The sequence below is a fragment of the Canis lupus genome, chromosome 1 (genome assembly GCF_048164855.1).
Source record: "Canis lupus baileyi chromosome 1, mCanLup2.hap1, whole genome shotgun sequence".
NCBI classification, from domain to species: Eukaryota; Metazoa; Chordata; class Mammalia; order Carnivora; family Canidae; genus Canis; species Canis lupus.
In genome coordinates this window covers 100,419,370-100,446,603 of record NC_132838.1, presented here as the reverse complement: position 1 = coordinate 100,446,603, position 27,234 = coordinate 100,419,370, and the positions used below count along the sequence as shown (strand labels likewise).

Sequence of the window (27,234 nt, the reverse complement as noted above, 5' to 3'; positions counted from 1 at the left end):
GGCTTGGTCTCTGCAATTCCCTCACCATGCCCTGGTAGATGGAGTAGGTGTGGGGCACTCCTGAACCATTGAGCCATTTTGGTGTCCAGGGAGTAGGGAAGAGCATCCCCCTTGGGCTTTTCCAGTGTCTTGGGTAGGTGGGAGGGTTGCATGGTACACATCCTGTAGGCTTTTGGGTGCCCCTGTAGGTGGTAATGGGCAGGCAGGGTGTAGCCCCAAATACACAGCTGCATGGTGGTCATTCTTTCTGAGTACTTCCTGGACTTGGGTGTAACCATTTCTCATCAGATGGCACCACAGTGTGGGTGGGCTGAGGATTCCTGGCAGATGAGCCCAGACTTAAGGGTATCTGGGAACCCGACTGTTTTGGAGGTGATAGGCACTGATAGGCCAAGGCACTGGAGGCTTTGGGAGGGGTATGGAAGCAGAGCTCACAGATGACCTTCAGCTCCCAAACCCTGAACATGTGGAGACGACCTGTCAATTCCTGCCACAAATTGGGAGGCAATCCAGCCTACCTTTTCTTATATCCCAACAACTCTGGTACTTGGCCTTTGGCCACGTGTCAACTGCCCCTTTACCAAACCCTGTATGTGACCTCTGCCAAGGGACCCCATCCTGGCCCAAGTCCGGTCAGTCACACAGGCCTAGGAACTAGTGTCCAATCTTTTATTACAGAAGTAGTACAGCAAAACTGGGCATCGATTGCCCACCTCCCACTCATGGTAGTATAGGGTGATTAGTCCCTCCGCAGATTCTTGAGCCGCTCCTCCAGGTCTGCGTCGGCATCTACTAGGGCTGAGGCAGCAGCCTCTGCTTTCTTCCCACTGGCAGCCACACTGAGTGAGCCTCCGGTGGAGGGGAGGTCTACAGAGAGTGGGGGTTAGGAGAGTTCCTGTAGAAAGGAATAATGCTGTGGGGGAGGGGGTCAGGGGTTTTGTCTGGACTGTTGGGTGGGGCAGGGCCCAAAATTGGGCGCACTCACTTGACAGCTCATCTGTCAGGCTCAATCCCAGCTCATCCAGGACCTGGGATACAACAGCGTCACTTGGGAAGAGAGAAGAAGTTTATGAGGGCCTGGTTATGTTTGAGGACCCGGCATCCATCCCCACCCTTCCCACACCTGGTGTCCCCTAACCTCTCCTCTTCATCTTCCTCATCACCCATGGCATCATCAATGGCATCATTCATCATTTCCTCCTTCATGTCCATGATCTCGGCCTGCCGCTCAAATTCCATCATGATCTTCTGGATCTGAGGCAACTTTAGCTGGAAGTGATGTGGGGGGAGGGTTAGTTGGGGACTAGTTGGTGGGGGGGGGTAGGGGGGGATGCTTGGGAGAGGCGTACCTGTCTGTTCATGGTGCCCATGGCTTTGGTGACCCCCTTCATAGCTTGTGCCATTGAGTTGTTGGACTTCAGCGTCTGGATCTTCAGGGACACCGCCTGGATGTTGGCCCGCATCAACACAAATTTACGCACATAACGCCGAGTGCGCACCAGGTCTTTTGCCATGATACGCACAGCGTCCTGAAGAGTGCACAAAGGTGGCAGGGATGGGCCAAGATGCTTTCAGATATTTACGTGTGGCTTAATCCAGTGTTCACTGGCCCCTCCCTCCTCCCAACCTCATCCTCATGCCTCTTGGGTCATGACTCCACAGGCTCCTCTGTACTCTGACCTCTCTAACCCATAGGTGCTGGAAGGAAGGCTGTGCTCACTCCACATAGGGACCCTTTTCCCTCCATATCTAGAGTCACTCTCTTAAAATGCCTATTTCTGAACTACTATCCCGGCTGAAGAGTGCCTCTCTCTCCATCTCACAAAGGCTCACACCTCAAGCTCTACCCCAAATGAATCGATCCATAGCTCAGCTTTTGACTTCCCAAATGCTTGCCTTGCCTTGCCTATTCCGGGAAATGGAACCACTTCAACCTAGCTGCTCAGGTTCAAACTGTCATAGGTTTTGCTCCCTACTGGTTCAGGCTATCCCCATTCTTTTACTGACACTCAGGTCACAGTGTATTCTGGGCTACATCTCTCTTGCATTAAAACTAAACCCTTTGACTCACTTCCCACTGTGGCCCAGGATTTCAACTTGTGTGGCCTACCATCTACTCTGAATTCAACTATAACTCCCTCATGGAACATGTGGTTCCTCATCTGACACACTGGTAGTTTGGATCTTCACAGGCTCACTCCTCATTACTTAAGGTTTGTGGCTCTGGCATCCCCTCCTGGGAAGAGCCTTTCTGGATCCCCAAAAATAGGGAAGCCCCATACTTGCCCTTAATTTCTCTCAAGGCACCTGTTGGTATCCTGTCATGCTCTATAGTTATAGCAGTACCTGACCCAACTATAGCCCCTGATCCTGTGTCCCAACCTGTGCCCAGCTGAGCTCACCATCTGGCCCTGCTTGGCCATCTTCTTGATGTCTGCGATGATTTTCTTCTCCTGGGTCTCTAGCTTCTGTCGTTCACGGTCCAACTCTCGCATGGCACGGTTCAGGGCCCGCTGGTTCTGCCTCAGCAGCTCCTCCGGTGTCTTCCGGCGCCCAAACAACAGGTCCATGATAGCAGTAGCCCACTAATGGGCCTGTGACAAGTGGTGTGAAGCCTAGCTGTGAAGTGGTATGGGGCCCAGAAAAAGCAGAAGCAGAGCCAGGGTCACAATGTATATTGGCAGGGTGGTGCAAAATGCGAAGGGGCTAAGCAGGAAGAGGAAACCTTAATAGAAGGCTAAAACGCAGCCAGGAACACTGAAATTATTCCACAGAAGTGGGGGCAGCAAGATTTGAAAGTCCTCCACAACATACCCACCCCATCCCTTCATCATAGAGCCCCCAAGGAAGTTCAAGGCTTCAGCCTGCCTCTCCAGCCCAGAGGCCTTGGAGTCTGACAGGCTCAGAATGGAGGTGGATGTGTGAGGGTGCACTGGGGCATTTGGGACCCTGAGCGCCAAGGACGGGAATTGTGGGGGCCCTATGGGATGGCAAGGCAGGTGGACAACCTGAGTACCAAGAACAAAGTGGATATAGGGGTTCTGAAGCTTCAGAACGTATGAATGCCATTCGGATTTGGGGGTCCCTGAGTGGGGAGGGAACCTGGGTACGAATAATATGGCTGCAGGGCGTCTGGGCACCCAGTACACTAAGGACATGATAGACGTTAGGGAGTTCTGTAGATCTGGAAGAGTCTGGGGTCCAGGAACGGGATGGTGGGTGTTGGGGTGCCTGGTTCACCCAGGACAAAACCTGGAGGGTGTTGGGAGGCCCGCACCCAGAGAGCAAAGTGGCTAGATGAGGCCAGGGTCTCGGGGATGGGCGAGGCAGTCGACATCCCGGCGAAGAAGCCCTCATCTGCCGTCGCCCACGCACCCACCCGGGACCCGCGGCCCGGCAGGGGCCACTCACCGTAGCTGGGACGGGAACCCGCTTCCGCTTCCGGGTTACGCTCCTCTTTACTTGGATCCTCGGGCGCGCCCACCAACGATAGCCCCTCCGTTCTTTCTGCCGCCGCCGTTTCCGGAAGAAGTGGTCTGACGTCACACGCTCCACCGGCACCCGGAGCGATGGGCGGGGACAAGAGCGCGCGTGCGCACGCCTCCTGGAGCCGGCATGCATCCAGGCGCATGCGCGCCAGCTTCCGTCTCTCCAGAGCCTGCTTGACGGTGTTCCATAGGTTCCAGGACGAGCCAGGCCTGGGATCCTAGACGTCGTTGGGTTGGTGCATCTTTGGGCACCTTCCACCCAGCCACGCCATCCCACCACCGCACCCACCAGAGGGCCCAGCCCATCCGACGGACCATGGCATTTCCGTTTCTGGATCTCAGGCACCTGGTGACACCAGGGAGGGTTCCTTGGTGGGCCCAACCATGGCAGAAGGGGGCAGAACTGGAGGTGGCATGGGCTTTCCTTTATACTGGTTTACCAAGCAGGAAGCAAGTGGTTACTGGATCCTGCCCCTCATTGGTCCCAGACTGGGATTCATCCCACCCAGCCTGAGGCTGAGGTATTCCTGCCCCCTTTTACTCCCCAAGGCTGCTCCAGGAACTGGGTAGCCTGCTGAGGGGTGTCCTAGTGCCACCTGTGACCACATATCTCCCACCACTCTTGCTAGTGTATATGACCTGCCCCTCCCAATCCCACAGAAGTAAGAGGCAGAAGCCATGCAGTAACATTCCCCTTTAATAGCCTGGTGGGACCTCCAGTGGTGGAGGGGTAGGGTGCCCGAGCCCCAGCCACCCAGTCCCCTTGGCCACCCACCCCAGAGCCCAGAGTGGGGGGCTGGACAGCACCCAGCTGGGGGCTAGACAAGCCAATTCATTTCCCATTGCTGAGTGGGTCGGAGGCAGCGCCGACCTTAATCACATGGTGGTTTAAAAAAAAAATAATAACTAGGAGCGGGTGGCAGGGAGGGGAGGCAAGGTCAGGGCATGGGATTCCCCCACCGGCCACCCATGCCCCCCACCTGTGGCCCCCAATAAATATTTGCAGGGGACGCCGGGGCTGGTGGCCCTGGCAGGGGTGGGTGTGCGCAAACCCTATTTCAGGCAGCGCTCGAAGTAGGTGGAGCCGATATAGCCACCCCGCATGGAGCGCTGCACATTCTGCTCAAACAGCCGCCGGTTGTTCTGCAGGACCTCGGCGGCCTCCTTGTTCAGTGGGTCTTCGGGGTTGGGCTCCTGTGGCCGGTATAGGTGGGGGTCAACAGGCCCTTAAAGCAGAAAGGGCCAACCTTCCCCAGCCTTCCCCACCTACCCCTACTCACCAAGAAGAGATACTGCAGGCCATAAATTATGGAGTTTATCGTAAGGACTGGCTTCCAGTCCTCTCTGTGGAGGGAGAATCAAGGTCAGGGGCTGGTGAGTGGATGGCCAACACAGAGCCTGCTGGGACTGAACAAGTCAGCTCCAGGGCACGGGACAGTGCAGATGTGAGAGGCTAGGAGGAGGGCGCACAGCAGGACAGGCCAGGGAGAAAGCTAAGGTCAAGACTTGAGGAAGAAAACATGGAGATGAAGACAGAGGACCACAGACCACAATAGGGAAGGAAGGGACAGAGACTTGTGCAATCCAAAGTCACAGCCCTCACCTGAGGATGTTGAGGCAGACATTGCCCTCGAGGTCAATGTTGGGGTGATAGACCATCGTCTCACACTTCACCTTGGGGGGGTCATGTGGGTAACCCTGGCCCACCTGGCTCCAAGAAGGGAGAGAAGATAGAAAAGTGCCCCAGCAGTGCCTGGCTGGGGCCTCAGCTGTTGCCTCCTCAGCCACGGAGGTATCCCTGCCCACCTGGGACTCACCTTAAAACTGAATACAAACTTCCCACTCTTGTAGAAGCCCTGCAAAGAGAAAGAAGAAAGTGTTAGGACATCATCCTGCAGCGCCTGGCAGGTAAACTAAGTCTCCCAACTCAAAGTGCTCTCCCAGACCCCTTGGCCCATGCCTCAGAGTCCAACTAAGTGTACCCTTACCTCATCAGGACAGATAACCAGCTTGAAGTTGAGGAGATCGTCTGGATCTGAGAAGCTGATGTCACACGTCTTGGGCAGGTTTAGCTCGTTTATGTCTGGGTTTGCATAGCAAAGAAGGGGAACGATGAGAGGGAAAGGGAGATGGAAAGACAAGGGCATTCGGAGGTGCAGGTGCCAGGAGAGCACCCATGGCCTCCTCCAGGACCCTCAGGGCTCTGTCCTGGGCTGTGCCCCACACCCCCAACCCTCTCCCTACTCTTTCTGCTTTCTAGTCTCCAGGCAGGCTCTTCTAGATCCACAGCACAACTCAAACATGAATTGTAAACTGTGGTTATGCTCTAGCTCCCGGCCCGGGATAAGTTCCAACTCTTCCGAATCCACAGCCTAAAGTCTCAGCGTCCAGCAGCTGCGTACCCAACCCCCCAGCCCCCAAATACTCCCACCCCTGTGTGGCCCCCCAAGAGCCTACAACTACCCCAAACACCAGGATCCCCGGCCATGACCTCCATTTTCTAGTAGACACTGCTGGTCCCCACCTGACCACCCAAATCCAAGGACCCTGCCCCTAACCAATGCCGTCCCCACCATCCCTCCTCTCCTCTGCTTGTCATCCTAAATTCAGGTACCCATCCAACCCTCAGACATGTGAATTCCCATTCCTGTACCCCCTCTAAACATTGCCTCTAAGATTCCCAGCACCCAGCATGTTAGTCTAAATTAACCCTACCCCCATCTCCAGTCCCCAGCACACACTGTTCTTCCCTCCTCCACGTGTCACCCCAAACCCCAAATTGCCATGTGACCCCCCCAGACCCACAAATCGCAGTGCCCAAAACTTACTTCACTCCATCTCACTCTGATTCCCAATGACCCCAATATACTTCACTAAATCCTCTCCTACTCCTATCTCCAATCCTTGGCCCCCACTATCCAATCTCCTCTGCCTATCACCCATGTTCTCATACTCTGTGGAGTCCCCAGCTTCCTACTCGCCTTCCATTGCCTGACTCTCTGATTCTTGGTCCCCAATGCAAGATGCCTGGCTTTCCGAGTCTTGTAAGTGCCCCACATTCGGCCCCCCATCTCTGACCCCTCGGTGACTGCATTACTCACCCCTGATCCCCCATCACACCGAAACCCAGGCCCTAACCTCCTACCTCCACATTTGCGGCCACATCTCTGACATCTCTGACCCCCCGGTGACTGCATTAACTCACTCCAGACTCCTACATCACCCCATCCCAGCCGCTGACTTCCGACCCCCACCCCCATCCCCCGACCCCCTACCCTTCTGGATCCGCAGCTGCGCAGCCGACGCCTTCTTGCTGCTGCCCTTGGTGCCGCCCGCCGACTCCTCCTCCTTCTTCTGCTGCTTCAGCGAGAACAGCTTGATCATCCTGCCGCCGCCGCCGCTGCCGCCGCTGCGGGGCCCGGGACCCCGGCCACCCGGCCCCCTGCCGCCGCCTGCGCCGCCTCCGCCACTCGAACCCGCCTTCGCGGCCTCCTCCGCTGCTACTGCCGCCCGCCCGGCCTGCCGCGCCGCTCCGCGCCCACCGCGCGGCCCGCGTCGGCTCCCGTAGTCCGGCTCTGGCCTGGCCCGGCGCCTCGGGCTCGCTCGGCGGCGCTCGGGCCGACTCGGCTATTCTCGGGCCCGCTCGGCCCCGCCCCCAGCCAGCCGCTTCCTCCTCCCCCTCGCCAGCTTAGGTCCCCTCAGGCCCAGCTGCGGCCGCGCCGCTTGTCTGTTCACTTGCTCCCACCGCGAGGGGCTGCGGCTCGAGGGGAAGGAGGAGGCGGCGGCCGCGGTGGCGGCTGCCGTGTACTAGAAAGGCTCGGCTTCCGCGGCAGCAGCGGCTTCGGCGCAGAGGTCCGCAACGGCCTCGGGCGCCCCACCGCTTCGGATATTTCCGCCGCTTGCACTCTTCGGCTCTTCTCGCCCGGCCTGCGCTATGCGCCTGCGCAGAAGCAGCAGCCGCCGCGGCCGCCGCGGCCGCCGCCGCTGCCGCCGCCGCCGCCACGGCCGCCGCCACCCCCGCCCCGCGTTGCTCAGCAATAGGTCTTAATATTCGGACTTTTTCGGCTGGACTCGGGTATTTCCGTTTGTGCCGCCTGTCCCGCGGTCATTTCCGGGGACGCTCGCGGGTCCAGTCAATGGCGGTGCCACCGCCATCTTTAAGTAGGGCAGTTGATGGTCACTTCGTAGGCAGCCCACCCTTGCAGATTGTGGTGGGGGTGGGTCACATGAGGTCCTTGCCCCTGGAGGTCACAGAGGCAAGGTGATCACGGCGGGCCAGAGCCCGGAGAGGCCATAGCCTTTACTCAGAGAGTGCGGGGTCGAGCAACCTCGATGTCCCATCGCAAAAGCAACTGGCTCGCGGAGATTCTGGATGAGGTAAACTAGTAAATAAAACGCGTATTGTGCTAGTGGTAAGCACTTTGGGAGATTACATGGGTGGACACTAGATGGGACGTGGGGCGGGGACCCTCTCGGAGCAGGTCCCGAGACCCAGCGGACACGCTTTGCGATCTTCCGCTGTGTGGCCAGCCTCCACAACGATCGCACACAGCTCAGCGTGCCTCGGAGGGCGGGAGGACGCGGCGTGGGGCGGTTCTATGACGTCCGGCTGTCGCCATGGAAACGGTCGGGCGGGTGTGCAGCGCGGCACCGCGCTCAGTGGGTGGGTGCGGCCGGTGCTCAGTCTCTCAGCACCTCTGCGACCCAGTGCGGCTCCCGCTGTACGTCCCCGTCTGTCTCTGAGGCCACCTGCCGTCATCACCTGGAGCGTTGTGGAACAAGTAGTTTTGGCGGTCCGGTTGAGCCAGCGCTGGGGCTGGGCAGGGGTGCTCACGGGGTCCTCTCAGCCGTCGACCTCTGCCCAGGCTCGCAGTCCTCCCCTCGGGGGAGTGGCCGTTCCATGCCCTGCGCCTCCTCAGACCCGACCTGGCGTCCATCTCGACACGTATCCTCGCTTCAGGAAGTCACCTCCACCTTTTCGTATCTTGGGCTGGCCCTAGCCTCCTTAGAGGCCCTACCCTGTGGGTCTTCGGGTACCACTGAGGTCCCTGGGCTCCACGGACTGATCGCAGCCGTGTCTCTGCAACTGCTACCTCTTTAGGCCCTTCCATTCACAATGCCACCATCTCCCACACTCCTTTCATTCTTCTGGTTGTCCTGTTATTCTAGCCTTGCATTTCCAGCATCCTTTCTTGACTCCTTTGAGAGTTAAGTGCTAGAGAGGTCCCAGGATGAGAACTGGGACTCAGAAGCATCAAACAGCTCAAGTTTGGGGTTGACATTGCAGCCATCTCAGTGTTCTTTCGGTTCAGACATGGCTGGTCATGGGACTCAGATGGTCCTTCCAGATTCAGTCTTCCTCTTCCTTTATCCCTTCCTCTCTGTTCTTCTCAGCCACTCTGCTTTTCCTATCTATGTTATATCTATTGGGCCACTGCCAAATTAGGGTTGATGACCATATTCTGTTTCCGGCCAAAGTCTTGGGGGTGTTGCCTGTTGGTCAGTCTAAACTATGTGTCATTTACCTCGGGCCAATTTCTGAGGCCCATCAGATGATGGGGTTTTGGTTCCCTGAAGAGTTGATGGTGCACTAGCCAGAGCTAGACTCGTGTGGTCTAGGAACTCAAGGCTTTCCCATGGTCCAGGGAGGAGGGAATGGCTGAGTTGAGGCAGAGGGGTGGGCTGGAAGTGGCACACCTGTGTTTTGTTACTCTCATGGCAGAGGGGCACAGGTAGTTTGGGTGGCAATGGTGCCTGTACCCCTTGGGCCTGCATCCTCTTGGTAGGCAGCATAGGGCTCAGCTTATCAGAGGTCCTAAAGGAAGCTGGGGCTGGCACCTGGAGGGATTGGGCAGCATATCACAGGTGAAGAGTGAGGGTGTAAGTGCACTTGGGACCTGTGACTGGGAAGCTAGGGACTCTCTTGGAAAGGAGGGACCAGGAGTGGGAAGGGACGCTGAGTGCTATGGGCCTCCAGGCTGGAGATGGGTGGCTGGGATCAAAGCAGTGCTGGGGGATGAAGGGAATTGGACAGATTTGGGAAGCTTGGGGTTAGAATAACTGGGTGGATGTGGCACAGGGAGGCTGTGCTTGGAGCAAACAGTATGGGCTCATGATCCAGGGACAGGTTAGCTGGGCACTGTTGTAGCTTTCCCAGATGACCAGTACCTTAGGGGTTCCTCTCCTGGCTTCCCCCAGTGGCTCTGAGTGAGGCCAAATGGTTATTCTCTCCAAGCCCTCAGCCCTGCTGATACTATGGTAGTACTTGAGTTCATAACCCCCAAGCTTGGCTTGCAGGTATGTCCCTAGCCAATTGTAGAAATGGCCTTTTGTAGGAGGCTCTCACATCACTCTTCATGTTTCTTTCTTAGAAGACTGGTTTAGCAGGTGGGTCTGTGGACTTCTTAGGACTTTGGACATGGGGCCTTGGCCTCATGTCTCTAAGCCTTTCATGTGTGTTCTAATTTTTCCTGTGTATAATTTCAAGTTCTTAGTCATATGTGTGCAGATTTCTCTCCATGTTTTTCAAACATCATGATGATCAAAAACATGAAAGTGAACTTTCTTGTTTGGTTTCTGAGTATAAAATTCACACAGGTATTGAAAAGAATCCATGTTACAGGATTTATAAAGTTCTGGGAATACTCCTTAACCTCGTAATACTAGCTACTTCACTGTTTGTGTGCCCTTCTTAATCTGACTCCTAGCCTCCACCTAGGGACCCAGTGACTGTGTTCCTCCCCTCTAATTAGTATATCCCAGATCAGAGTCCTCAGAGTTCCCTTTGTGGTTGGAGAGGACAGGAAGTGTTGGCATAGGGCCCAGGGGACAACCCCCCAACTCCGACTGTGTCACATGGGGAGCTGTTCTTTGCCAGATGTGGTAGATGCCAGAGTGTCCCTGGTCCTGGCTGGGTTAGGCCAGGGGGGAGGTGGAAAGATGGGTGGAGTAGGGGAGGGAAGGAAGCAGGGAACACATCTCTGGGATGGCCATTGGCTGATGGCCATCTCTGGCCAAGGCTGGCTTGTCTTCTTTCTCTGATTTCAGGATCTCAGTCTTGTAGCAAAGTCCAGCCATATCCCTGGAAAAAGCTTGGACACATGAGGCTCAAAGGATTGTTCTTAGAACCCCTTAGGCCAAGGGCAGGCTAACACCTGTCCAGAGTGGCGTTTAGGTCCCAAGCCAAATCGTGATGCATGAAGGTCTTTTCTTTGGCACTGCTTTTCATCCCGCTTTCGGCAGCCAGTGTACCCACTAGTTGGAGGTGTAGGGGGCACTAGGCCAAGGGCCTGGACAATGGGATGGAAGGGGAAGATAACTAGGGCCAAGAGTCAATGGCACAGGAAAAGTCTAGAGGGTTCCAGAGATGCCATCCCAGTCTGGACATTGAATCTACACTGGCAGGTATACTTTCATGGAAGCTGCTGCCAGCTGTGTTTCCTGTGACTTGCCAGTGAATGCATTCCTCATAGAGACCACCCAGTATGGGGGAACCCTTGGGGATTGTGCAGCTGGCCAGGCTTGTCAGCAACTGCTCCATGGAATGTGAATGATCACTAGAGGGCTAGGGAACTGGCCTGGGGCCTCCAGTGGTCATTGATTTCTGGACTGGTCAGGGTTCTATCCTAAGGGGGACCTAACCTTAGCACTTGCTGGTAGTTAACATGCATGAAAGAATCTCGATCTCCATATAAAACCTAGTTTTATGCCTAAGAAATGGCTTCCTAAGTTTAAAGTTTTAAAAAACATATCCCCAGCTCTGGCCAGTTTGCTTTTTATACTGCACTTGATGATCTTGGCTGGCTGGGGAAAACTGGGCCAGTTCTTGGCCCCATGGTTGTGTGGGCTGAAGGCATCATGGACAAATAGCACAGGAGCCATGATACAAGGTGGCACCCACAGATGTCGGGAGGTGCTGTTAGGAGTCCATGGCTCTCACAGAGACTGCCTGGTTGGGGAAGTGCTGGATGGGTGGGGTGGGCAGACTGACCCACGCAGGTAGGGAGGCACTGAATGGGTGATCCCCAGACCCAAGTTCCGTCTACTATTTATTGAGCACCTACTAGAGGCTAGGTCCTGGGTGGGCCTGCCTGTACCTAAATTTGATCACAGGCCTCACAACAACCCTGTGAGGTAAGTTTTCTGTGTGCATACACTGCCCTCCCCCAACAAAAGGCCAAAAGCCAAATACAGTGAATGCTGCTTACTCTGCACTATGGATGCGCTGGTGCTGGATGAGCTTAGTACTCTGGTGGAAGCGGCGGCCACAGTCCTGGCAAGCAAAAGGCTTCTCACGCCGGTGGGTGCGCAGGTGCTGCGTGAGTGTGGGCCGCTGGCGAAATGCCTTGCCGCACTCCGGGCACGCATAGGGCCGTTCGCCAGTGTGGATGCGCCGGTGTTGTGTGAGATTAGCATGCTGCCGGAAGCTCTGGCCACAATCAGGGCAAGCAAAGGGCCGCTCACCTGTGTGGATACGCTGGTGTTCAGTGAGCCTTGAGACTTGTGTGAAGCCCAGGCCACACTCACTGCAGTGGTATGGTTTCTCCCCGGTGTGCGTCCGCTGGTGGCGCGTGAGCTTCAGACGCTGGCTAAAGCGCTGGCCACACTCGGGGCAGGCAAAGGGCTTCTCGCCTGTGTGCACGCGCAGGTGCTGCGTGAGTGTGGGCCGCTGGCGGAAGGCCTTGCCGCACTCTGTGCAGGCGAAGGGCCGCTCACCTGTGTGGATACGCCGGTGCTGTGTGAGGTTGGAGCGCTGCCGGAAGCTCTGGCCGCATTCGGCACAGGCAAAAGGTCGCTCACCACTGTGTACTCGACGGTGCTGCAGCAGCACAGAGCGGCGGCCGAAGCGCTCACCACACTCCACGCAGCCAAAGGATTTGTCACCCGTGTGCACTGCCTGGTGTTCTAGGAGCACGGCACGCCGCGTGAAACTCTCCTGGCACTCACTGCAGGGGAAGGGGCCTGGGGGCTCCGGTGCCCCGGGAGGTGTAGGGGGCGTGGTGGTCACAGAGCCCGGTCCCGGGGGGTCCCCATGGATGCGCTGGTGCTGCAACAGGTTGGAGCGCTGCCGAAAGCTCTGGCCGCACTCAGCACAGTGGAAGGGCTGTTCACCTGTGTGCACTCGCCGGTGCTCCTCCAGGCGCGCGCTGCGCACAAAGCCCTGGCCACAGTCGCTGCACACAAATGGCCGCTCCTCAGTGTGTGTGAGTTGATGGCGCAGAAGGTGTGAGCTTCGGCTGAAGCTTCGACCGCACTCGCTACACACGAATGGCCGCTCTCCTGTGTGTATTTTCTGGTGCCTCAGTAGGTTGCTGCGTTGGCTGAACACCTTCCCGCAAACGTCGCAGCGGCCACCTCGTCCTGCCCCGGGGCCTGTGCTGGGGCGGCCTAGGTCTTGGCCTCGACCCCGGCCTCTGGGCACACGCCAGCGGGCATTGGCCAGTATGGGGCCCAGGAGCTGGCCCGGATCCTCGTTCATGGGCTTCTGCTCACCTCCAGGGCCATTGGGGAGCACCACTGCATGTGAGAAGCCACTTTCACAGGAAGGTGACTGCAGTTGGTCAGTGAGGCCAGCCATGCTGAGGTCCCAGGGAATGTGGAGGTGGGGGCTCACAGTGCCTGGGCCAGCAGAGACACTGTCCATGTGGAGCGCAAACCCTGCATTGCACAAAGGGATCCATACCAAGGGAACTGTGCCTGGACCCACTCTGGCCCATGGGAAAGATTGAACTAGAAGGACCTGAAACTAGCCAATGAGCCAGAGGTGACAGGCGCAAGGGTTCTATCTGTGCAGGCCTCCCTAAGGTGGAAACAATGGGACAGAACCTAGCATGAAGGGGAAGATTCAGAAGATTGGGACAAGCTTTCTAGGCCTGGCTTAAGTTTGCAAAAATCGCCTTTCTGGAAGTGCTGTAGGGCAAATATGGGGCAAGAGGCCCTGCACTAGTGATGATGGTTTCCAAATACACAGAAGTGTGAGTAGGTCTGAGAGTGGTGGGATGGGAGGAGGGTAGGCGGCAGGACTTTGGTCTGATGTGCCTTGCTTGAGATGTCCATGGGGCATTTGAGGGACAGAAACTGCATACAGGCTATAGGGTGCAGGAGCTGAAGCTCAGTCTTCAGAGAAATGTGAACATGGGTGCTGTGGTATATGCATGGCACACAGAGCCCTGGCCCTGTGTGTGATCAAGTAAGAGTGGGTGTCTATGGAAGGGAGCAGGTCCTAGCCACACTGGAACACTCCAGCATTAGATCCTGTGTGAGGAAGGAGGTGTGAGCAAATGCAACTGAGAAGCAGGGGCTAGAGAAAGAGGAAGGCTGAAGGAAGTTAAGGAGACTTAAGAGAATAGCAAGGGCTTCAGTCGGTGACAGAAAAGTCTGTAATATGTCAAAGAAAAGTCCTAAATTATACTGCATCAAAGGAAATCATTTGTGCACAGCAAAGACAACCTCAGAACCAAAAAACGAATGACAGATTTTCCAGAAGCAAAGGGTTAATTAAGCTTCTAAGTAAAGAACTTAGAAGACCAGTGACCTGAAAAACAGGCAAATGATGTGAATAGGAAAGGAAATGTAACTAATGCTATATTCCATAAAATATGCTGAGTTCATTCCTAGTAAGAAACTGCCAGTTAGAGCTGTACTCAGCTATCATTTTCACACCCTCCTTGGAGGGACCCAAGTGTTTGCATGCCTTGCTGGTGAAGATTAAATGGGAAGCCAGTAGGGCAAAACTACATTAAAATGGCAAACTTCTCATACTTTGATCAGCAATTTCACTTTTATGCACCTCAACAGTTGTGTTCCCCACTGTCCAAAATGACCTATACATGAGGTTTTTCAGTTCGTCACTGAAAAATTCCTCCAAAGGAATATCAGTAGGAGCCTGAAGGACAAACAGGTATCTCCACAGTGAGCCACAGTTGGGATCCATGCAGCTGTTCAGAGACAAGTGTACTTGCTGCTGTGTGAAGTGGGAAGATGCACAAAAAATGTCAGGTGTGAAACCTGGTGATTAGGCCTTCACATGTGTTTTAAAGGGAAGAAATATGAACTTGAATTTGTGTCTGCTCTTTTATGAACAAAATCTTTTTGGAAGAACACCCAAGATGATAATGTTGGCTACTGAGAAACAAGACTGTGTAACACAGGCAGGACAGGGAGGGGCATTCTACTGTGTACTCCCTTGTGCCTTTTGAATTTTCTATCATATCATTAGCTATGCAAAATAACATGATGAAAACAATGGCTGCAGAGATGGTCAGTTGAGGGGCAAGGAGAGCAGGCAGGGGTCCTGATGGAGAGACCAAGGTAACTGAAGGGAATCAGTGTTTGAAGCTGGGAGCTGCAGTTGTCAATGGAGAGACTGAGAAGGAACCCACCATGGAGTCTGAGGTGGTGCCACTGGTGTGGATGGAGAAAACTGAAAGACTGTGGGGTTGTGAATTGAGAGAAGCAGGTCCAATCTGGAGGCAGTGGTCAGCCACAAAGCACAAGGCTAAGCCTGGCCAGCCAGCTGAAGACTAAAACAGCAGATGGGGGATATGCTAGATCCTATTCTTTCAACTCCAATGTCCAGAAATGACAACAGAACCTGAGAAAAAATTTTAAAATATTTTGGGCTACTTCAAAGGAAGAAAGGACAGTTGGTGAGGTTTAGGAATCCTCAGCCTGGGGATGCCTCGGTGGCTCAGCGGTTGAGCATCTGCCTTTGGCTCAGGGTGTGATCCTGGAGTACCAGGATCGAGTCCCACATCAGGCTCCCTGCATGGAGCCTGCTTCTTCCTCTGCCTGTGTCTCTGACTCTGTGTCATTAAAAAATAAATAAATAAATAAAGGAATCCTGAGCCTGTGCAGTGAGCTGTAAAGCTCCTGGGTCATTAGACCTAGGGATTAAAGCCAGGCTCTATCATGAAGCTGGAGTTTGAGGATATGGGCTAGGTTAGTACAGTTGATCCACACAGCTGGCCAAGAATAAGCTGCTTGCTTTGGCTGGGTTCCAGAAGTATCTTCACTCAACGTCCTGGGGCCCAGATGATCTTTCCATTTCAGGGTTATGATGGATCCTGTGGCAGACTCACCTACCATGATACTTAGGGTAGAGACAAATAAGAAGCTTCTATAGCTATGAAGGGCAGACTGTCAATGGTTGGAGAATTCACACCTGGGATCCCTGGGTGGCGCAGCGGTTTGGCGCCTGCCTTTGGCCCAGGGCACGATCCTGGAGACGAATCCCACGTCAGGTCGAATCCCACGTCAGGCTCGCTGCATGGAGCCTGCTTCTCCCTCTGCCTATGTCTCTGCCTTTCTCTCTCTCTCTCTGGGTGACTATCATAAATAAATAAAAATTAAAAAAAAAATAAAAATAAAAAAGAGAATTCACACCTGAAGAAACCAAACTAGCTAACCAGCCTGGAAAGGGCACTGAAATATGTCCAAATCCTCGAAGGATGGATCAGCATCCACAAAACAAGGACATGATGAAAAACGAATGATGAGAATCCTTATTGACAAAACATAGTGAATAAGGAATTCTGGGTATCTATGTTTGTTCCATCCTGAGACAACAGTAAAAACCACAACAAAGCTTTCTGTTTCTTAAGGCATAATATCCACAAAGATTAAAGAAGAGGAAAGGAAACAAACTCCTGACATCTTCTATTCTGGAAAGCTGAAGGGTAAATAGTAACCTTGTAGCAGATTGTAGAAGGTGAATACCAAGCCAGCAGTGAGGAAAAGGAGGGAAAAAAATCAGTTTGACCTTAAAGACGACTTGAAAATTTTGGGAGTTAGAAGTACCAGGTAGCTCTGGCCATGGAGGTGATGGGACAGGGGCACCAAGCATGTTGAGGAGACTGTTCAGAAGCAGAAGGTGGGCAGGACTATTGCATGGAACAGCCCTGGGCTCTGTCAGCACAGAATTCTAAGCAAATAGTGGGCACTGCTATAGCTCTGATGCCTGGATCTCTTCTTCCATCCTGGCAAAAGGCTGGGTGGAGGGTGAGACACCATACCAAGGAAGCAATATAGCCAACAGTGAAGTGATACACATTCCAGAAACAAGGAACAATAGAGGGAAAGGAAATCAGAGAAACAATTCAAGCGTTTCCCATAATTGAGAGAAAGGAATTTTCAAACTGAAAGGGCTTATCAACAATGATGATGAAAAAGCTTTGAAATTTAATTAATAAAAATTCTTCATGCAGCCCAACTAACCTAATATAGAATGTTAAGTAAGTGTGTTTTAGAGATGTAGCATCTCAAAACTTTTTATCTCCCATACCAGAGTTTGCAGGAAGGTCCGCCAGAATAAGAGAGTAAACCAAGAAAGAGGAGGGGTCTAAGAAACAAGGAAGAAGAGGCAGGGAAACTGGCTGATGGCAGACTGAGAGCAGTACAGCTGAGGGGCCTGCTGTCCTGCTTGATCCATGCCCACCCACTGTCCACTAACCTGCTGTCTTTGCCAGATCCAGACCCTCCCTCCCCTGCTACTCAATCAGTAGGAATGCAAACCTAGAATCTATGGGCCATCCAGGATGCCAGGGCTGGGAGAAGTTGGGGATATGGTAAAAACAGGCTCTGCTCTCTAGAGGTTTTACTGTGGTGAGGAGCAGCAGCTGGAAGGAACCTGAAGTCAGCAGAGGGCTTAATGGAAACCCCAGCAGCCTACTCCATGCCAGTGGAGAGCAGAGAAGGAACAGTCCATAGAATGGAGGAGCCTAGAGATACTGGAGTAAGAGGGCCACATGAGCAGGGCCAGGAGTGGGATAGGTAGATGTGGTGCTGCCCATGCAGAGGGCCCAGGCCCACCATGCCCGGTCTCACTCACCTGGAGGGAAGATGCCCCCAGCTTCCTCCTGCCACAGGGCCCCAGGATGCACCCTCCATGAAGGCCCCTCAAGCCCAGTCTCGCTGTGGGGAGAGGCCTGGTCCAGCACTATCTCACAGCCCTGAAACCACAGTGGTCACTGCTCGTCTGCCCAGCCAGGCTTAGGGAGGGACCTACCTGACCCCCACCCACTGAGGCTCCCCAGAGAGAGGAGCATGGCCTGTATGGGACTCACCTGGGCCTCTTTAGGCAGGAGAGTAGAAGTGGCTTCCTGGGGAGTGGCTAGAGGCCCAGAATCCAGAAGCTCTGTAGAGGAAGGTTGGGGTCAGGTGGCCCAAGGGTGTCCCCACCCCAGTGCCCTCCTCAGTGGTATGCCAGATGCTGGAATCCACCTTGAGGTTGGAGTAAGGCAGAACCCCCTGGAAGGCCATAGGAAAAGCTGTACAGGATGAGACAGGCTCAGGTCTGTGCCCTGCACCCCTGAATGAGCCCTGAGCAGGATGGCCAGTGAGAGTGGAGAGAAGCACTGCACTAGGGTCCACAAAGGAATGATGGAGAGTGTGGGTGGCCAGCTCTAGCATCTGCCTGGAAGGAGTAAAATAGGGAGGGGCATACCTCCCAACACCCTGAGGTCCTCCTTCAGCCATACCCACCCATATTCAAGCCTGCTGCCTGCTCCCCAGAGACCAGCTATTATCTCCCGATGGAGCTCCTTGGAGAGTAAACCCCACATGCCCTCCCAAGCCAAAACCCCAACATGTCAGGGGAGAACACAGAACCATAGCTGTGACAGTCACACTTGGCATGTGATGAGCAGATGGCCACTGGCTAGGCAGGATGTAGGGGACACCACTGCATAAGAACAGTTCTACCCAGGTGACCTTTAGGCTATTGACACCAGGCAACTCTGGTCTACTCAATCAGGCTTTGGATCATGCATGCCTTTCCCACCCTTACCTCGGTTCTCTGTAACCGTGGGCTCCTCTTTCACCCGAAGGCCAAGTGGTGACTCTTGTCTGACTTCAGATGGTGTCCTAGGGCCACATTCTGGAGTCTGAGGCTTGGTTTGAAGGAGGGGCTGGAAGTTGGAGGGCTCCATCTTCTCTGATAGCACCTCCTGACCCTGCACTTGGACTGTGACCTGGGGAGGTGTCCCCCACCATCAGGGGCCCATGCAGAGAGTCGGGCTGGGCACAAGCAGGAGGTTCATGGGCATCTACCCCATCACAGGACCTGACCCACTAGATTCTCAAGGACCCACATCCCCTCAGCACTGAGGAGTGAAGGGACCACGTGCAGTTTGCTCTCCTGCTGCTTACACCCATGAATGCCTATTGGTCTCCCTTGCTCCCCACCCTGCATCCCTTCCATGTCCATGACTCCAGCTGATATAGGGATGGGCCTGAGAGGCTGGCTGTGGAACCTTGTCTACTCTCACACAAGGTCTACTCCAAGGGAGCCACTTCCAAACCACAAGGAACAGGTGTCTGGCTGAGCATGGCACTCCCCAGGATGAGGCAGAGCTGGATGCGGTTCCAGCCTGGGCCCTGGCTCAGGACCACTGACTCACCCATCTCCGGGGGCCTCCTGGCTCCCGGCGCAGCCCCTCAACCAGGGCAGCGGCCTCCTCAGGGCTGCCTGGCTGCTGTCCCTCCACGCAAGCTTGGATCTCAGGGGGCAGTGCACACAGGAACTGTTCCAGTACCAGGAGCTCCAGCATCTGCTCCTTGGAGTGCACCTCTGGTCGCAGCCACTGGCAGCATAGCTCCCGGAGCTGGGCCAGGGCCTCTTGGGGACCCACTGCCTCCTCATAGTGGAAGTGTCGAAAACGCTGGCGCGCAGCCTCTGGGCCAGGATCCCACCGGGTGGCCTCACCCTCCTCCTCAGAGTCCTCCAGCTTCACCATGACAGGTCCCTCATCTTCCAGTGATGTGTGACCTGGGGAGCCTAGTGCTGCGGGTCTCATTGGAAAGACTGGGCTGGGGTTCCGAGGATATCTTCCCCTAGGAGAGGAATATGATGAGGCTACTGCAGGGAGAAACTGTGGCAGCAAATGCTTATTAAGCATCTACTGTATGCTTCGTTGTTCCATCTTCAGACCTGCACCGAGTGGAAGGCAGATGAGAAAACTGAGGCACAGAGAGGTGGTCACATGCTAGACATCTGTGTCTCTGGTCTCTAGCTGAGACTTACACAGTCTCTGGCATTCCTTTTCTCCATATATAGGGTGCTTCTTAGGCACAGTAAGCACTCCTTCTTCCCTAAATCCTGCCCTTCAACACACACCACCTCATCCCTGCCTTGTGGCTCTCCCCCTGCCAAGTAAATGACATCTGCAATGTAAGTGCCACTACCACCCACCCCCCAGGACTTCCCATGCCCACCCAATACCAGCCCATCATTGCACCACCCACTCTCCCATCTAGTCTCTCAGACCATTCCCTTCTGCGCTCAGTCCCATAGGGCAGCCTCTATCTGTTCCCCACCCCCAGAGATGGGCAAGATCAACTGGGCAAGGCAGCTTCCCCTCACCCCCATTCAGCCTCAACCTCTGAACCGGCCCAACTTATCACACAAGGTAATGCCCCACCATCTCTTTAGCTTCCCGATTTAGGCGGGTTTAGGTGGTGATGGGAGCTTACGGACCCAAAAAGGTCCCAAAACAACTGGACCAGGTGCCTGCAAGCAAGGTGGGAAAATCTGATCTTGCCTATTAGCTATGTAACCTTGGCAGATTTCTGTGAACCTCAGTTTCCCCATCTTTACCATCCCCGGTAAGTGGGGATGCCCCTCCCCTTCCCCGCCATTGCTGCACCTTTCGCAGCTGGGAGTAATGTGCGGGTTTTGTGAAGGAATCTGAGTTTATTAAGTGAGTAGATTCGATTTCCAGGGCCTCTGGATCCCGTGAGTCAAACTTCCGACCTGCAACCTTGGGAGAAAGTTGGACCGTTTTTAAGCCAGCTAGCCACTGCGAAGCTTTCTGAACTACAGTTACCAGAAATCTTGGAGGGCAACTTCCACTTTAGAGAGCATCCCATCCCTACCTCCCCAGGCAGGTCAAGTGCCGCCATGGCAACCAGGGGGCGGGGCTCCCAGTCCTTGTAGCTGTGGTAATGCAGTGAGTGAAGAGCGTCGCGCGACAGCGCCCGGCTCGCTGAGAATGAGTGCCTAGGCCCCTACTCCGCGCTCCAGATCCCGCTGGATAGCTGGAATCCAAGAGTCCGCAGCCAACAATCCGCAGCCACCAACCGGGTCCCTGCCCAAGCCTTCCCCGTCGGGAGGCCTCCGCCCTCACCTCCACGCTCAGCCGGCCGCTCCGCGCTCCTAAGCATGCGCACTCGCCGACTTCCCCCTCCCCGGCCGGACTATGTCTCCCAGAATGCTCCACGCATCAGCCCGAGTGCCACCTTGCCCTTCCCCTACCCTCGCCTCCTTTTCCACCCTCTCCCCTGTTCCCCGGGGTAGCGTTGTTGCAAAGATCAGATCAGACGACCGTCCGCCTCTTCCCGCGCTCCCCGCCTCAGATCCAGGCGTCCATGCCCCGTCGACGTGCGCAACCTTCTTTGGGGACAGCGGACAGCAGCACCGTCTTCCCAACCGCGCATGCCCCCCACCACGTTTTCCTCAATTCTTTACGGGCCTTCCAGAGATTAGCAGGGTTCTGCACCAATTACCGCTCTCGCTACGACGCCGTCAGATCACATCTCCATGGAAACCACCTGCAGAAAAGGTGGGGCACCGCCTCCACCGCCCGCTCGGACTTCAAATTGAAAAGAGGCTCGGCCCAGGGCTTTCTGGGAAGTGTAGTCGGATGCGCCGTCCGTGCGCGCTTGCGTCGCGCGACGCCGTTCCTTTGTGTTGGTGAGCGGGTAGGCGGGCCTGGGAGACTCCATGGTAACCGGTTGGGCCAACCCGTAGGTCTTCAGCACGACCTTGCGGGACCTGGTGGGCGTTTGAGAGGCGATGGGGGTCGTGGGGTAAGGGCTTGGGTAGCCGACAGGGGCAGAGAAGCCGAGCAAGACAGTGAGGAGAGACAGACACAAAGACAGGGCAAGGAGAGGCCAAGGGCCCACTGGGGGCAGAGAGAGAGCTGAGGAGAGGCAGTGTTCAAAGTAATTGAACAGGGATCCCTGGGTGGCGCAGCGGTTTGGCGCCTGCCTTTGGCCCAGGGTGTGATCCTGGAGACCCGGGATCGAATCCCACATCGGGCTCCTGGTGCATGGAGCCTGCTTCTCTCTCTGCCTGTGTCTCTGTCTCTCTCTCTCTGTGTGTAACTATCATAAAAAAAAAAAAAAAAAAAAAAAAGATTTAAAAAAAAAAAAAAACAAAGTAATTGAACAGATACAGAGACTGAGACACTGGTAAGAAAGAAAGTCAACAGAGAGGAATATCTACTCTCAGAGACCTAGAGAATGTGAAAAGAAGCCAGAGGATCAGAGAGTCAGGGCCGGTTAGACAGGAGTGTCAGAAAAGTTAGAAAGAGGGAGGGAGATCAGGAAGGGATGGATATGAAAGAGACAAAGAGGGTGAGAGAGAATAGATTCACAAAGACAGTGCAAATATCGAGATTCAAGAGATAGACAAGGAATACTGGCATACAGAGAGACAAGAGGAGAGAAAGGGACAAAACTTTGAAATACAGCAAAGATGGAGAGTTTTCAAAGACCTAGAGAAGGGGGACAGCAAGAAGTGAGACAGTTGGAGGTAGACTTGTTAGGAAAACTTATCCAAAATTTGACGGGGGACGCCTGGGTGGCTCAGCGGTTGGGCGCCTGTCTTCTGCTCAGGTCTGATCCCGGAATGCGGGATTGAGTCTCGCATCGAGCTCCCTGCGAGGAGGCTGCTTCTCCCTCTGCCCGTGTCTCTGCCTCTCTCTTTTAGTCTGTGTCTCTCATGAATAAATAAATAATAAAGTCTTTTAAAAATTTTGACAATAGGACAAAAAGATGATTGGGAGCCCTCTCTGCGTTTCCTGGCATTGTCTATCAAGCCAGCTTCTGATTCCCGAAAACGAAGTAACACTTTCTCTCTTAAGTACCTTAAAAAAATTTTTTTTATTTATTTATTCATAGAGATGCAGGGAGAGAGAGAGGCAGGGGGAGAAGCAGGCTCCACGCAGAGAGCCTGACGTGGGACTCGATCCCAGGTCTTCAGGATCACGCCCTGAGCTGCAGGTGGCGCTAAACCGCTGCGCCACCGGGGCTGCCCTCCCTCTTAAGTACCTTTTGATCAGAATCCAGGCTGCAAACGCTTGTGGTTAGAGTTGTATATCACCTCTAGGACACCGAGCAGAAACTGAGACACCCGGGCCCCCACCTGTGGGGCACTACTAATTCGACTTTGGGCTTTTATTTCAGTGCTCCTTTTTCTCACCTTTTCTGTTCTTTCTCATCTTTCTGGAACCACCTATGTCATCCTGCTAGTTCCCTCCATGAGGTAAATAACTTTTTGACACGCAATCATAGAGCTTATTTTTAACTTTTAAAAAATATTTGACAGTATGAGCGGAATGAATTCTTCAGGATGGGAGACAAACCGAGAGAAAAAGAAAACGGACATAGCCGGGAAGGAAAGGACATAGGGAGGATGATGGAAAGTCACACAAAGTAGGCGGCGGGAAAAATTCGAGAGAAATGAAGCAGCTTCGGGCAGAGAAAGCCTCCGGCGCCCCCGGCTGGACTCTACGCGCAGCGCCCCCGTCGCCGAACTACATTTTCCGGCCGGCCTGGGAGCGCCGGGCGCAGGGCTCAGAGCCGTCAGGGGCGCGACTCCTCCAATCTCGCCAGTCCCGGTCAGTCGGCCGTCTCCGCGGATAACATGGAGGCTGAGCTCAGCCGCCTCCAGAAAAAGGCACTGTAAGGCAGGAGATGGGGAAGAGCCACAGCCCCACCGGCCCAGCAGAAGCAGCTGGCCCGCGTCGCGGTCTGGAGGTGAGGACGGTCGGCCGCGCGGGGGTCCGGTCTCCGGTGGCGGGGGCTGGGACGCCGTTTCCCTTGGTTCCGAAAGGCGGGATGGGAATGGAGAGAGGCCGCTGCGCGCTCAGCCGGATGGGCGCGGATGGGCCAATCGGAGCTTCCCGCGGCCCCGCGGCTGTCGGGGAATTGTAGTCTCACCGGGACGAGCCCTGTCTCCCATCCAGACCTTGGGCAGTGAGCCTCTCCGCTTGGGGCTTGGAGACTTTCTCTCAAGAGTGAAAGAGGGAATGAATGAATGAACATATCGGTGAATTAATTAAAATTTTTGGGTGAGCAGAGGAAGGGATGGATGTTGGAGAAAGAACAATGGGGCGTGAGTGGTTCAGAATCCCGAGACTCCTTCCAAGCTAGAGGAGCCTTTCCCATGCCCACCCACCTATCTCTGCGTCCCAGGCTCGAGGGTCCTGTGGCCTGTACTACCTTGTTTCAAGCATGTGCAGCCCATGGATCATTGAAGGTATTGATGCTATACCTATAGGTGCCATAGTCGGCGCAAAAACAGACTTGTCACTCATTTGTCCATGCTTTCACAGGCAGTCCTTCAAAAAAAATTTTTTTTTGATCAGGTGCTACTTTCTCATGGTTCAAAATGCAAAAGGGACAAGGTGAAAAACCTGCCTCCCACCGCTGCACTTTATTTAATAATTTCTTCAGCAAACCACTACTGCACACACTATTCCTGGGCCTGGACACAAGGGAAAGATCAGCAGACACAGCTACTATCTTCAGGCAGCATGTGACAGATGCACCAAAAAAATGTCGATGGGGAAGGCCTCTTTGATTAGGTTACTTTTGAGCAGAGATCTGTAGGAGAGGGAACAGGCCATGCAGATAACAGGGAAGAACTGGGCCCTGGGCGGAAGGAAACAGGAGCACACTTAGTTGGCCCCAAGGATGTGGGCAGGAGTGAACAAAGTAAAGGAGGAGGCTTTGAGGTGCTTCACCAAGTGCTTGGTGAGGATTGTGGCTTTTACTTACAGCTGGGAGGTCTCTGAGCAGAGCAGGGGTAGGATCATAGTGCTTACTGAATCTTTGTGGCTACTGTGTGGAGAACCACCTTTGTCCTCTATTCCCAGGTGCTCTATGATTGATGGCATGAATTAGGTTGGCTTCCTTCTGCTTTAGTTTATGACTGGTGTAACATATTACTGAAAAAATGAGGGGTTTAAAACAACAAATATGTATTATCTTAGAGATTTGGAGGTCAGAAATCTGAGATGGATCTCCATGGGTAAAATCAAGGTATCAGCAGGGCTAGTTCTTTCTGGAGGTTCTAGGCTTCAGTGGTCACTTGCCTTCTTCTGAGTGAAATCTTTTGCCTCCTCTTGCAAGAACCCCTCTGATTACATTTAGGACCCATTTGAATAAACCAAGATAATCTCCCCATCTCAAGATTATTAATTTAATCACACCCACAATATCCTTTTTGCCATGTAAGGTAACTTATTCATAGGGATTAGGATGCCTAGTGCCACCTCCGGAAAAAGGCACTGTAAGGCAGGAGATGAGGAAGACCCGCAGCCCCACTGGCCCAGCAGAAGCAGTTGGCCTGCATCGCAGTGTCTAGACTATCTCATGGTTGCAAGAGGTCTGCTAGGGGAAGAGAGCAGAATCTCCTAGCAGATTCTCTTGATCTCATAAGTTAAAACTAAGTGACATGCTCCTCTAGATATAAAGAATGCTTGGAAGTGAGTGTGCAGTGTTTTTAGCAGTCGGGAAAGAAGGGACTGGGCATGCCTCTGAGGCAATGGTCAGCAGTGGGGAGTACTCTGTTGTCAGAGCATGGGAAGGCCAGCTAGTAGTTGGGACTTCCAAGTACTCACGCATTAATGCCCATGTGTCCTTGTCCTACAGGTAGAGGCAGGTGTGGCAGGAGAGGCCAAGAGGCTGCCATTGTGGGCACACACTGGACAGGCACTGGGGAGAGACCTCATCAAGGCACGTGGCTCAGGGAGGCGGAATGAAGACAACTCCCCGGCTGCAAGTGTCAGGGAAGGCACCCCTTGGTGGGATTGGTCTCCGCCACAGTGCCAAGCGGGACCGAAAGTCCATCACACTGCATGTAAAGTTAGAGGTGCTTCGGAGGTTTGAGGAAGGTGAGAAGCTAACTCAGATTGCCCGAGCCCTGGGGCTGGCCACCTCTACCGTCGCTTCGATCCGTGTCAACAAGGACAAGATCCGGGCCAATTCTCAGGCAGCCACACCTGTCAGTGCCACACAGCTGACCCGCTGCCGGGGTGTGGTGATGGGCCATATGGAACGCTTGCTCAGCCTATGGATTGAGGAGCAAAAGCGGCAGAACCTGCCCATCAGCACACTGCTCATTCAGGATAAGGCACGACGGCTCTTTGTGCAGCTGCAGCATGAGCAGGGCAATGGCACTCAGGCTGAGACCTTTGGGGCCAGTAATGGCTGGTTTGCCCGATTCAAGGCTCGCCACAATGTGCTTTTGACAGATGAGCCATCCGTGGCTGACACCCAGGCTGCTGCCCACTACCCCCTAGTGCTGCGCACCATTCTGGAGGAAGGCTGCTACTCACCACACCAAGTCTTCAACGTGGACGAGACGGGCCTGTTCTGGAAGCGGCTCCCAGAGCGCATGCTGCTGGCACTGGAAGGGGCAGCTGGGCCTGGCCTCAAGGCCTCTAAGGACCACCTGACCCTGCTGCTTGGTGGCAATGCAGCTGGTGATTTCAAACTGAAGCCTCTGCTGGTGTACCCCTCAGAGAACCCACGTGCTCTCAAGGGCTGCTCCAAGGCCAGCCTTCCTGTGGTCTGGCGCTCAAATCGCAATGACTGGCTGACACCCAGCATCTTCCAGGAGTGGTTTACTGGCTGCTTCTGCCCTGCTGTAGAGAACTACTGTGCCAGCCACGGCCTCCCACACCGTGCCCTGTTGCTCCTGGATGGCGCGCCCTGCCACCCTGCTCACCTGGATGGCCTCTCAGCCCATGTGAGAGTTGAATTCCTGCCCAAGAACACATCGGCCCTGATCCAGCCCATGAACCAGGGTGTCATTGCCACATTCAAGGCCTATTACCTGCGCCGCATGCTCAGCCAGCTAGTCCAGGAGACAGCTGGTGAAGACCGACCCTCTGTGCAGGAGTTCTGGCGAAGCTATACTGTTGTGACCGCTGTGGACAATATAGCCGAAGCCTGGGCAGAGCTGCAGCCTGTCACCATGAACAGTGCCTGGAGAAAGCTCTGGCCCGAGTGTGTCCCTGCTGGCACACCCGAGCCTGACACTGTGCCTCAGCTCCGCCGCAGCATTGTTGCACTAGCTAGCCATGTGGGCCTTGGAGATGCAGCTGAGGCTGATGTTGCCAACCTACTGCAGGCCCATGGGGAGCCCCCCTGCCACGGCATCCCCCAGGATACAGAAGATGGGGACATCAGTGGCTCTGGGTTGCCTTGGGAGGCAGGGAAAGGCTCAGTTTCCAGAAAACCAGAGCCAGATTTCACAGAGGCTGTGGTGGGTGCAAGGACTGAGGAAGCTGGTGTGGGTGCTCTGAGCCCCGAGCACCTGGCCCAGGCCCTGTCTCACTTTGCTGCTGGTTTACGAGTCCTCATGGAGAATGATCCAAACCGGGAGCGCAGCCTGCGGGTCTCTCGGGGTGTCCACTGTGCCCTTGCCCACCTCTGGGAGCTGCACTGGGAAGGGAGGCGACAGGCTCGGGCAGCTGCATCCTCAGGAGGCCTCACTGCAGTGGCAGCAAGGGAGTTGGCAGGAAACCTGCCTTTGCCCCAAGTAGGGCCCGTAGAGGGTAGAGAAGTGGTTAAGGGCACACGTCCAGAAGGGCAGACCTCTGGCTGTCCTGTATGATTTGGGGCTTGGACTTGACCTCATGTGATCTCTGTCTAGTGATGTTTTGTTTCTGGAGGTCAGATACTGCTACTTCTCCCACATGGTTCTCATATCTCATGATCTGTGGTCTCTGTATAG

At 54.6% G+C, this 27,234-nt stretch overlaps 3 protein-coding genes across 14 annotated transcripts; all 3 read right to left on the bottom strand.

Moving 5' to 3' along the window:
• Positions 1–632: 632 nt before the first annotated feature.
• Positions 633–3,576, bottom strand: CHMP2A (charged multivesicular body protein 2A). Of its 4 annotated transcripts, none has more exons than XM_072820175.1 (6): positions 3,412–3,571; positions 2,403–2,619; positions 1,350–1,529; positions 1,139–1,269; positions 986–1,047; positions 633–913 (listed from the first exon to the last, which is right to left on the bottom strand). In XM_072820175.1, exons 2-6 carry the CDS (start codon positions 2,568–2,570, stop codon positions 648–650), a joined length of 807 nt encoding a protein of 268 aa, XP_072676276.1. In that variant the 5' UTR covers positions 2,571–2,619; positions 3,412–3,571; the 3' UTR covers positions 633–647. The 4 variants fall into 4 exon arrangements, with proteins under 4 accessions (XP_072676276.1, XP_072676364.1, XP_072676445.1 ...); XM_072820263.1 differs by having other exon boundaries at positions 2,403–2,615; XM_072820344.1 differs by having other exon boundaries at positions 656–867; positions 3,412–3,576.
• Positions 3,577–4,167: 591 nt separating this feature from the next.
• On the bottom strand, positions 4,168–7,020 carry UBE2M (ubiquitin conjugating enzyme E2 M). The gene is made up of 6 exons (XM_072821271.1): positions 6,764–7,020; positions 5,477–5,571; positions 5,306–5,344; positions 5,092–5,195; positions 4,769–4,832; positions 4,168–4,682 (listed from the first exon to the last, which is right to left on the bottom strand). Exons 1-6 carry the CDS (start codon positions 6,870–6,872, stop codon positions 4,542–4,544), a joined length of 552 nt encoding a protein of 183 aa, XP_072677372.1. The 5' UTR covers positions 6,873–7,020; the 3' UTR covers positions 4,168–4,541.
• A 4,503-nt stretch (positions 7,021–11,523) lies between these two features.
• MZF1 (myeloid zinc finger 1) lies at positions 11,524–21,135 on the bottom strand. 9 transcript variants are annotated; one of them, XM_072833627.1, is made up of 6 exons: positions 20,991–21,135; positions 18,887–19,319; positions 18,274–18,457; positions 17,552–17,622; positions 17,317–17,437; positions 11,524–13,145 (listed from the first exon to the last, which is right to left on the bottom strand). In XM_072833627.1, the coding sequence occupies exons 2-6, from the start codon at positions 19,280–19,282 to the stop codon at positions 11,692–11,694; spliced, it is 2,226 nt and encodes a 741-aa protein (XP_072689728.1). In that variant the 5' UTR covers positions 19,283–19,319; positions 20,991–21,135; the 3' UTR covers positions 11,524–11,691. The 9 variants fall into 9 exon arrangements, with proteins under 9 accessions (XP_072689728.1, XP_072690218.1, XP_072688945.1 ...); XM_072834117.1 differs by lacking the exon at positions 20,991–21,135 and adding an exon at positions 20,740–20,958; XM_072832844.1 differs by lacking the exon at positions 20,991–21,135 and adding an exon at positions 20,612–20,751.
• Between the last annotated feature and the right edge of the window lie 6,099 nt (positions 21,136–27,234).

Coding starts and splice junctions, on each gene's coding strand:
- UBE2M (XM_072821271.1), bottom strand. CDS start 6,872: ATGATCAAGCTGTTCTCGCTGAAGCAGCAGAAGAAGGAGGAGGAGTCG. Junction 5,196..5,305: donor AGTTTGTATTCAGTTTTAAG/GTGAGTCCCAGG, acceptor TCTTGGAGCCAG/GTGGGCCAGGGTTACCCACA. Junction 4,683..4,768: donor GCCTGCAGTATCTCTTCTTG/GTGAGTAGGGGT, acceptor TACCGGCCACAG/GAGCCCAACCCCGAAGACCC.
- CHMP2A (XM_072820175.1), bottom strand. CDS start 2,570: ATGGACCTGTTGTTTGGGCGCCGGAAGACACCGGAGGAGCTGCTGAGG. Junction 1,530..2,402: donor TGGCCAAGCAGGGCCAGATG/GTGAGCTCAGCT, acceptor TGCACTCTTCAG/GACGCTGTGCGTATCATGGC. Junction 1,048..1,138: donor GAGGAAGATGAAGAGGAGAG/GTTAGGGGACAC, acceptor TCTCTTCCCAAG/TGACGCTGTTGTATCCCAGG.
- MZF1 (XM_072830335.1), bottom strand. CDS start 19,384: ATGCTTAATAAGCATTTGCTGCCACAGTTTCTCCCTGCAGTAGCCTCA. Junction 17,438..17,551: donor TCCTGCCTAAAGAGGCCCAG/GTGAGTCCCATA, acceptor CTGTGGTTTCAG/GGCTGTGAGATAGTGCTGGA. Junction 13,146..17,316: donor TGGGGGCATCTTCCCTCCAG/GTGAGTGAGACC, acceptor TGTGCAATGCAG/GGTTTGCGCTCCACATGGAC.